Here is a 10,562-nt window from a genome sequence, read left to right on the forward strand (position 1 = left end):
ACTATTTTTATTTAAAGTTGTAAAGTTATGAGTAGAAAAGAAAATAATTATGATCTTTTAAATTCCTTATATCTAAATATATAAGACATATAAGCCATTATACTTTGAATGTTTCATTTAGTCAGAAGCCAGACACTAATCCTTCCATAAACATTGAAATAATATACAATGGTGATTGTCAAGGGAGAAAATTCCTTATACATTGTACATATAATTCAATTATATATTTCTCAGCAATTAAAGAATAATAAATATCCTGTCACAAAAGCTTTACAATAATTATTATTATAAAATTTATGAACATATTGATTAGTGTTGGGGAAATACATTGTATATTACATATGCAAAATTGCAGATTTGACATTCAACAGATACATGCATATACAGGATATAAGAGTAAATATTAATATTAGTAATATTTATTTTTACTTACCAGAAGTTGAAGAAATACCAGTCTCAACAAAAGACTTTTGTTCAAAATTTCAAATATACAATACTGACCAATACTATACAATAGCTGACCAATTCCAACTCTGGACAAAGAATGTCCAGAAATCAAGAAACTTCTGGTTAACTTTTTTATTCCATGCAATTCCTAATACCACTTCAAGGATCAAGGATCGTGGTGAAGGGCTTGTGTGTTTCAATGACCCAGAGAGCTAAATGTATGCTAGCGGGAGCAAAAGCTTTTGGTAGGGATTCCCGGTGTGTTCCCATTTCGCCTTAACTGTGAAATATAGGTAAGAAAATGGTTCCCTTGTAAGACAGGAAATGGGTAGAGATAAGACAAAATGTGATTCACTGGTCCTCCAAGTTTGGGTTGGGCATAGGGCTGCATGACAACCCTATCCCGTAAATGATGTTACGGAAAGAAAAGCAACAGATAAAATTAATGTTTCAGCGTGCGACGGACCTTCTGAGTCAAGTGAAACTTTTATGAATGCTGGTGGCCAAAGACATGAGGATATTGGATAGTAGAGGACCTAAACACCACCAAGTCTAGGACACTGGGATGTAAGAACGGTGTACAAGACAGGCAAGCTGGCAACAGGTAACATCAGAGATGAGGAGATTCAGAGTGAGTGGGAGTAGATGCACTGCTTTGGGAGGATGACAACGACCTGAAAACGTTTTCTACTGGCATAGATGACAACCAGCACCACGAGGGATCTTAGAGACTTAGATATCGATATGCATCCACCAAAGAAGAGATGTTGGCTGTCATTAAGACTCTTAGGAACAAGTCACCAGGACAGGACAACCTTGATGCAGAACTGTTCAACGCGGACCCTGGGCCACCAGCCACCCATTCTACAACCGCAATGTTCACAGCTAAATGGTAGGGAGAGAAAATACGTGATGACTGTTCCAAAGGAATAATAGTAAAGGGGGGGGGGCACAATGATTCCGCTCCTGGTGTTAAGAGAATACATTCGCTACTTTTCCTTGGAATGTTTTATTAAATGGATGTGATAGATTCAATGAAATTTAGATTAAAATGTGATTGAGAATGTATATTTATTACTTTTTCGTGATTTTATATACAAAATATCGTATATATATGCGCAGGTAACACTAAAGCAATGAATTTCCTAGTTATTTTATTTTCCTGTGTACATATAACCACAAAGTGGACTAGCTAGTCCGATTGGTAAGTTTTCCAGTATAATAAATTTCATTCATTTGTTTTACTTACTTGATTACTTTATTTTTTAATTTAATTTTAATTTTTAAACCATGAAACAATCTTTAATATTGTCATTATTATTTCTTTCACAAGTCATGCACTTGTATGTACTTGTACATTCCACTTCATAAACTGATAAGCATGATAAGTACAGAAAAATTTATGTACTGTGAAGCTAATAGTTCGCTTTCCATTCCTCTGATTAGTCAAAGACCAGTTGTATCATGATGAAAAAAATCGTGATGTTTTGTCAAAATTCTTCAAGATGTGCTATACGAATTCAAATAGTTGGCACCCAAACACTGAAATTCTCGAAACGTTTCGCGCCAAATTCATCCTACGACGGTTACGGAATCTGATGAAATTTATTTTCAGTATAGCTTGCATCTTTAAAAAAATACCTCTATTCAACTTTAATGTTCATTGCGTAATAATCTTTTTTTTAAATGCCGGCTTTTCTTATCGGCCAGTTTTTTTATCTTTCTTAATTCATTTATCACTGTTTTTTTTTTTTTGTTTGTATTCTATAATTTTCCATTTGTATTCTATAATTTTTCATTTGTATTGTATAATTTTTTTCATTTGTATTGTAAAACTTTTATTTGCATTCTATAATTTTCCATTTCTATTCTATAATTTTTTCATTTGTATTGTTTAATTTTTCATTTGTTTTGTATAATTTTTATTTGTATTCTATAAATTTCCATTTGTATTGTACAATTTTACAATACAAATGGAAAAGTATACAATACAAATGAGAAATTATACAATATAAATGGAAAATTATACAATACAAATAGAATATTATACAATACAAATTTAAAATTATAGAATAGAAATAAAAATATACAAATGGAGAATTATTGAATATAAATAAATATTTACAATGCAAATGAAAAAAAGATAGGATACAAATGGAAAATTTTACAATACAAATGAATTCAAAATACAAATGGAAAAAAAAATCGAATATTGCGACGTTTGACATGCCATAGTTCTTGACAGGCAAGCTTACACTTGTACTTCGTTCTACTTGGTATGGGGGCAAACAAACTCGACACCGTCTCTTATATATTGGAAACGAAAGAACAACACTAATCTTCATACCGAAAACGTTTGGATATACGAGTTGTCAACTAACCTCAAAAGTAAAGTTTATCTAATCGGTAAGTTGAATAAATATATCGTGATGTCTACATAATTGGATTAACGATATTAAAAGAATTGTTTGAATGTGGATCATTCCTCTAGATGACAATCCTACTAAGACGAACGCCATGCAAATGTTCTCATTTAACCCGAATTTACTTTAATCAGGTCATAATCTCTCAACTAGCATTTTTGAATAGCTGAAGCTAATTTGCTTGTATTTCGAGCTTTAAAGCTAAATAAAGAGATTGTACCAGTCTTGTTTACCCAGAGGATATATTGATATCTTTTGACAAATTTTGATTTCAATAATATTTTATTTATTTTTCCGGTACCCAAATTTTCATCCTCACAATGTAAGGGTCCTGAGTCCGCTCATAGCTCACAGTACAGGTGGTCTTCAGCCATAAGTGAACTCTTGACGATCTTCTCACTCTATCCCCCCACTTTTATTCTTTTTTTTGGGGGGGGGGGGGTGGAATGGAGATTATCGGGACCCCTGACATTGTCATGATTGTGAGGATACTAAATTTTATGGTCAATAAAATTGAGCTAAAGTGTTGTAAAGAAGGGATACCTTTATTTATCGTAATGCCTACAGCGGATAACGTTATACATTTGATCAGAGATGTATACAATGGGAGTAAAAAGTTAAAACAATGCCTGTCATGTTATGTACATGATTGTATGTCTCTGATTTGATGTTTATCAATAATCAGTATTCAGAGACCTGATTTAAAAAAAAAACAAAACAAAAAAAACAGTTTTTAATTGATGGCCTTGCTGTATCTTACCTCAGCTAAACTATTAAATGTAGAAAATTTAAAATGATACCAGGACCTACATGTATAATAGGTTACACACCACTTAGTGTAGGCATACTTTTTCTGTGTGGGATTTAGACTGTGTACAAAATCACAATTTTTCTGCAGAAATTTGTCACAGAGTGCTTTAAGTATGTTGAAGACATACATTGGCAATGAGAGAAATCCACATCATTTTCTACATGCGGATTAAACAGAAATTGATTCAGTGAAATTATGATCTTGTGGAAAAATGTACATATTTTACATTTTGTGAATTTTGCTACAGTGTCATATTATAAACAAAATTAGGAAACTTTATGTAAACATAACTTACTATAAAGCGAACTGCTAGAAAATTTTCTTACATAAAATCAGATATTTTTTTTATCAGGCTATATTAAGCCATTGAGCCTCTGTTCAAGCTGTATCATGAAGTCACTCCGTAGAATTCAGAATTGTCTGCTACACATCAGAGGAACAAGGCAGACTCAAGGTGAGAGTTTGGAACATTTTCCTGTATGAGATTTGTATTAGATTTATAACCAGTATATAAAAGTCAGCATTATTCATATAGGCCAGGACATTTTAATCAAATGTGAAATGTATTTTAAGGGCCATTTATTCACTGGATTATCTCCATATAAAGAAGTTGACACTGGTTAGCTAGTGGATATAAGCTCACTTTCATTTTAATCTTCAAGCTAATCTTGACAAGCCAAGGGTTTTCAGTCAACTCTGCAGTTGCTCCCCCTAAAAAAACCCTTTGCTTATGAAAATGTGCTAACTCTGAAGCCAAATTCAATGTAAAAAAAGTAAATATTCATGACAAGCTTTAATACCTACATTATATAATGAGGGGGTTTTAACATGTGAAGTGACCAAGGCTTTTTTTTTTTTTGAGATTCACTTTAAATTTACCCAAATGTCTTAGCTGTATTCCAAAAATGATCCACCATCGTGCTGATCATGCCCCACAGGCATGTAAGGAATTGTTACTTTCAGGGCAATAAGTCTTAATGATTATTTAAATTCCAAAGTTTTGTTTTGAGGAGAGAATACTTATAAAATTTATTTACCTTTATAATGATATATATTAATTGATTATAAACCTTAATTTTGTTTATCATTTCCAAAGTTGCCAGAGTGTATGGAGGCCAAACAAATTCACAATCAAAGCCCTACACTCCCCGAAGGGCAGTGATGTATGTCCCGGGCAATGATCAGAAAAAAATTCAGAAAGTTACCTCCCTTGATTTGGACTGTGCAGTTCTGGATTGTGAAGATGGTGTGGCAGCTAATAAAAAGGTAAAATAATAAAAGAGTAAAGTATGACACAATGACATTGATATCTGTGAACCAGAGTTGTCATTTTTTATTTCTCACTGACAGTTTGTTGTGAATGACAATGGTATGCCATGGAGATTATCCAAATTTTATTTTAGAAAATTGCAATAGATCATTTATCTTAAAATGTATTTAAAGAAATTGTCATATAATATAACAATATGTAATTAATAAATATTTCAGTTTTTTATTCATAGGAAATAATAAACCAGTCTTCATGCATCATTATGACTAATCAACTAATAATAGTATAAAACATGGAACAGTGAAATTTTTTTATTGTTAAGAATTGTGAATATATACACTTTTTGCTTTATTGTACAATTAGGAGGAAGCCCGTTCCACAATAAGAGAAGCCCTTGACCAGTACGACTTTGGCCGCACTGAGTGTATTGTGCGTGTGAACTCAGTCACCAGTGGACTAATGGAGGGGGACTTGGTTGAAGTACTGAAGGCAAAGAGAATGCCCCATGCCCTAATGCTGCCCAAAGTGGAGCGACCCCAGGACATTGACATGGTACAAAGGTTCTGAATGTTTTCTGTTGATATTGAGTGAATTGACAATTTTGGGACAAATTAATACATTGTAGGTTATCCTACATACATGTAGATCATTCTTACATTAACAGTTCCTACTGGTATTCAGTATGTGATTTATATTTAGATATTAAATGTTTTGTACAAATTTATCAATACTTTAAATTTCCAGTAGTCAGTGGCATGTGTGTACATGTACTTGAGTTACACAGAAGCAATCTTAAAGGATGCTGTTCATTTCACATCAGATGATAGATCAAAGTGTTAGCATCAGAAAAGTCATAGCTTTTACAAAGTAGAGCAGTACATTTGATGAAGCATTTTCTGTCTTAATTTGGTTAGTGTCATGTATGCCAGTAACACCCAAAAGTCCAGTCTTCATTGAAATTGTCCTGAATTATAAGATTTAATTGATTATATTAAATAAAATGGTGTGAGATGCTCAATTTTGAGATGATGTGTTGTGATGAGTTATGTCCTCTTTGACCTCTGTGTTGCAGTATAAAATGTAACTTGTGAGACCAAATGTTTTTTTCTTACATACATGTATTTCAATTTCATTCTAATTTGTCATTGTACCTGTAAGATTTCAGAAATATAAGCAATTTTATAGGATAATTTCCACCATCTTGCATTTTAGATTTAGCTAGTATGATAAATTCTCTGAGGAATAGATATTTCGTAGACAGAATAATCTATTTCACAGACTGGAAAGCATTCTTCCTATTCAATCTCTAATTTAGGACAATAACTTTGGCAAGGATATAAACATACATGTAGCATTGCTGATAAATCCATTCACTTTTTTCAGTTCACCAAGCGACTGAAGGAAGCATTACAAGGGAGGTCACTCCAGACACGCCCCTTCCTGATAACGTATGTAGAGAGCGCCATGGGGTTGATGAATCTGAGGGACGTATTTAAGAAGACCGTTGACCTCCAGCTGAAGGAACAACTGTACGTACTGGACGGTGTTGTCTTCGGATCTGATGATTATTGCGCAGATATCGGTGAGTTTTATTCTGACATGAGACAAAATCTAAGAAAATTTTTTCAAACTTATTCCAAGTAATAATTACTCAAAGAGGAATGGGTGCTTAATTAAATTTCCACTCTACAAAGGAAGACTACCCTACATCCACTTAGTTAAATGTGAACAAACCTTTGTGGGAGGGAAGGGTTCAATGTAAAGGACATATACTGGAAAGACCAAGCAACATACCAGGCATCATTGGAAAGGGTTCTGTTTTTTTTAATCAGTGGGAGCATTAGTTATTAATATTCAAGAATGATTTCATTACAATTGCAATTGATTTACTTTAATTACACTAAAAATTCAAACAGATTATTTTTGTGACTGTAAATTAAGAAAAAGTACATGCATAAGCACATATCAGTTTTAAGTATAATTTGATATTTATGCAATGAATTGGTCTTTAAAATTTCGTTTTTATTTCATATTTCAGGAGCCACAAGAACAACTGATGCTAAGGAATTACTGTATGCCAGGCAGAAAATAGTCACATGTGCTAAAGCCTTCAAACTACAAGCCATTGACATGGTACATATTGATTTAAAAGGTCTGTTTTTGTATAATGCATGACACAACACTTCCATTTATAAGCTGTTATAGATCAAGAATTAAGGTTGCAGGATATTACACACTCTGGCATTCATGAGATTTACATTTGACAGATTTTCACATGAAATGCAATTGGAAAGTGAAATTCACCTGACAGAATCTATTCACCTTTTGATCTCTTGAATAAATTTTTTTAAAATTTAATGAGAAATTTATTGTCCCCCACTTTTGCAAATGCAAGGGGCTATTATATCTCATTCTTCCATCTGTCCATCAGACAGTCTATCACATTAACCTTGGTCATAATTGCTGAATGAGAAGAGATATGGCTTTTGTATATCATATGAGCATTAATTGTGACAAGACCTTTCCGAATAAAATGCAGTGTTTGACCTTGTCACCTCTACCTAGATGTTTCACCAACTTTTTTTCAAAAACTGTACATGTGCCTATGTTAATAACTTTTGAATGAGAAAAGATAGGCTTTTCATATTTCAGATTTACATATGTATTGCCTGTATCAGGTCCTTTCTTAATTTATTCTAAATTTTGCCTCATGACCTTAAAGTCTTATCTACTTTTCTAAAATTTTAACACATGCATTGATAATAGCTTCTAAAATAAATGATAGAAGATTGGGATTTCATGTTCCAAATGTACATTACCTTAAAATTTGAAATCCACTTTTAAGTGGTAATTTTTATTCCTCGTGACCTTGACCTTCAAATTTTACTGTCTTTCTGTAAAAGAGAAAGGGCTTTCACATTTTTACAATTGATTTACCTGAAAGACATATCCCCATATTAGTCCATGGTAATTTTTGGTCCCATGGCCTTGAAGTTTCACTTTTACATACATGTACTTTAAAAAATTCAATCTTGGCTCTAACTTTAGCAACTAAAGGGATAGGGCTTTCATATTAAAGTGCAATATGTCAAATCAATATGACCCAGAAAGGGGGAAGGGGGAACCACAATTCTCTGAATTTGTTTGTTTCAATTTTGAATGATTGATTTATATGATATACATTTGGCAGACTTTAAGATTAGGTGATTGAAAAGGATGGAAGGATTAAATATAATAAAGTATAATAAACAGTCTGATTCTCTTACTTAAAAAAATGGATATGATAATAATATTTAGTTTCTTTAAATTAACAGACTTAGAAGGAATTGAGAAGCAATCCCTGGAAGGAGCAAGGATGGGTTTCACAGGAAAGCAGGTCATTCACCCCTCCCATGTCCCCATTGTCCAGAGAGCCTTCTCCCCTACAGAAGATCAAGTGGCATGGGCCACAGAGCTTGTGGAGGCATTCAGTAAACATACAGAATCGGGAAAGGTAAGGGTAGATCTACTGTGCATTCCTAAATATTTGCAAAGAGTTAATCATCATATAATTTTCGGAGAAGCAGCACTTGCAAACTAAAATTACTCACTTTTATTTTTATGGCGTTTAATTTCACATAGTCTTTTAACCAACCGTTCACTGGCAAATCATTTTCACAAGTATATATGTGTAAGAGCCATTTTGTTATATTAATTACTCACATAAAAAAATGGAATCTATAGTTCTGTAAAAAATACAAAATCTATCACATGTAGTCTAGCTAATGGTGGGGGATTTATTATTGAGATGCAAAACTTGGAAATTTGTTGAAAAATATTTAATGCAGATAAAGAAATAGCTGACATTGAAGAAAAAAGGATTTTAATTATCATTGTTCATCAATAAACAGTAAACTGAGCACACATTGGCATTGTTTTATTGGTATGAAAAGAGTCTGATCACACACACATAACTATTGATTTTTTTTTACAAAAACAAGACTTTAGTATAAATTAAAATATGTGGATTCTTACATAATAAAAAGGCTTTTTAGACAAAATACAGTGAATTCTGAGGAAATGTAATTTAATTGTTTATTGAAAGACCACAGACTCTGTATGTTTGTTTTTATGATCTTTAACAATACCTACAAAATGATTTTTTTTTTCCAGGGTGCTTTTACATTCAAAGGAAAGATGATAGACATGCCATCTGTCTTACAAGCAAAAAATATTTTACAACTATCAGCTAATATTGGATCAAAGGCACCCTGACACGTGATTAGTTTAAAAAGCTGTGACCTTTGATTAACCCTGAAGTACCAACTAACTGCTTTCAGATTGATTGTTCTCTGCCGTGATGCCCAGTTTACCATGAATGAAAAATTCAACAGTTTTCTTTAATCATCATTTGATTGGACAGGTCATCTTGCACATACATATTATTTTGTATGAACATATACATATAATTTGTATATGTTAGTTATGTAGCAGATCAGTTTTGAACGTTTCATAGATGTACAGTCAAACTTTATTACCCCAAACTTGATGTGGCCAAGAAAAAAAAACTTTAAAATATCCATGGACTCAAGATTTTGAGATAACAATACATTTTAAAAGTAGTTGGGAATTCAGAGTCACTTCAACATAAGTAATATCCATGGTATTCAAGATACCATAGTTTGACAACAGAATGTCTGTTGTAACAAATGGTGAGATTATTATATGTCAGTCTTACATGTAAGTATTGATATTACTCAACCTTTTCTGTCTATCAGCAAGATTTCTTAAACACCCAGGTAGATGTTAAGGTGAACTATGTTTTAAAAAAAAACAATGCTCTGTTTGTGCATAATAATAGTCCACATTTCAACATGGACAAAGAGAAGTTTTAGACAGAGACTTTGGTCATTGGGGTTGGTAGAGGTGTATACATGTAATATACTCAGCTGGTTCTGTATTGGATTCTCTTATTTTACATGTACATAATTATATCCATATATAATACTCTGATGTTTGAAAGAAAATTTTTAGTCTTTTTCAAATTGATCAATTCTAAGGACAAGGAACATGAAAAAGAGAAGTACTTATTTTAAAAATGATTCTCTGAGTCTACTGACAAACATTTTACATGTGCTTAAAATTATTTAATAATGTTAGAGTAAAATCTTCCCTCCGTTTTTTGATGCATATTCAAATATTTCTTCAGTTCTGGGTGGTATACCAAACAATTGTTGACAGATACATATATATAGCATATGTACTTTATGGCTATGAATTGTGAAGAATTCTTTTTCTCTAGTGCTAGAAATTATAAATCGCTATTGTTAAGATATCCTAAATATGGCAACAATGTCTGTTAAAGTGTATTATGAACATGTTTATAATGTATACATGTATTAAACATTCTGTTTTGTAATGGACATGTATGTACTCGATGTACAGTGTATGCCTTCATTGATCCACTGATATGTACATACATGTATTACTATAATGAAGTTTCAAAAACCGTATTAAGGGCTTTTTGGACTCTTTCTTGTGGATAAGTCTCTTTAGAACACAGATAAAACCATGTACTTGTTTAAATGAGTGATAGCATAGGAAAAGGTCAAACAAGGCCCAAGAATGTATT

The 10,562-nt window shown here is 32.3% G+C and overlaps 1 protein-coding gene across 1 annotated transcript; it reads left to right on the top strand.

Moving 5' to 3' along the window:
- The first annotated feature begins 2,791 nt into the window (after window positions 1–2,791).
- Window positions 2,792–10,111, top strand: LOC133186388 (citramalyl-CoA lyase, mitochondrial-like). The gene is made up of 8 exons (XM_061321645.1): window positions 2,792–2,853; window positions 4,034–4,135; window positions 4,778–4,947; window positions 5,315–5,503; window positions 6,335–6,533; window positions 6,990–7,103; window positions 8,266–8,444; window positions 9,104–10,111. The coding sequence occupies exons 2-8, from the start codon at window positions 4,072–4,074 to the stop codon at window positions 9,203–9,205; spliced, it is 1,017 nt and encodes a 338-aa protein (XP_061177629.1). The 5' UTR covers window positions 2,792–2,853; window positions 4,034–4,071; the 3' UTR covers window positions 9,206–10,111.
- The last annotated feature ends 451 nt before the right edge of the window (window positions 10,112–10,562 follow it).

This window comes from Saccostrea echinata, unplaced genomic scaffold (assembly GCF_033153115.1).
Source record: "Saccostrea echinata isolate AGI-Se365-2 ecotype Australia unplaced genomic scaffold, CSIRO_AGI_Sech_v1 ptg000013l, whole genome shotgun sequence".
In the NCBI taxonomy this organism is placed as follows: Eukaryota; Metazoa; Mollusca; class Bivalvia; order Ostreida; family Ostreidae; genus Saccostrea; species Saccostrea echinata.

Bases quoted from the DNA above. Each gene is read 5' to 3' on its own strand.
- LOC133186388 (XM_061321645.1), top strand. From the start codon at position 4,072: ATGAAGTCACTCCGTAGAATTCAGAATTGTCTGCTACACATCAGAGGA. The intron at 4,136-4,777 runs GTGAGAGTTTGG...TCATTTCCAAAG, and splicing joins AGGAACAAGGCAGACTCAAG to TTGCCAGAGTGTATGGAGGC. The intron at 4,948-5,314 runs GTAAAATAATAA...TTGTACAATTAG, and splicing joins GTGTGGCAGCTAATAAAAAG to GAGGAAGCCCGTTCCACAAT.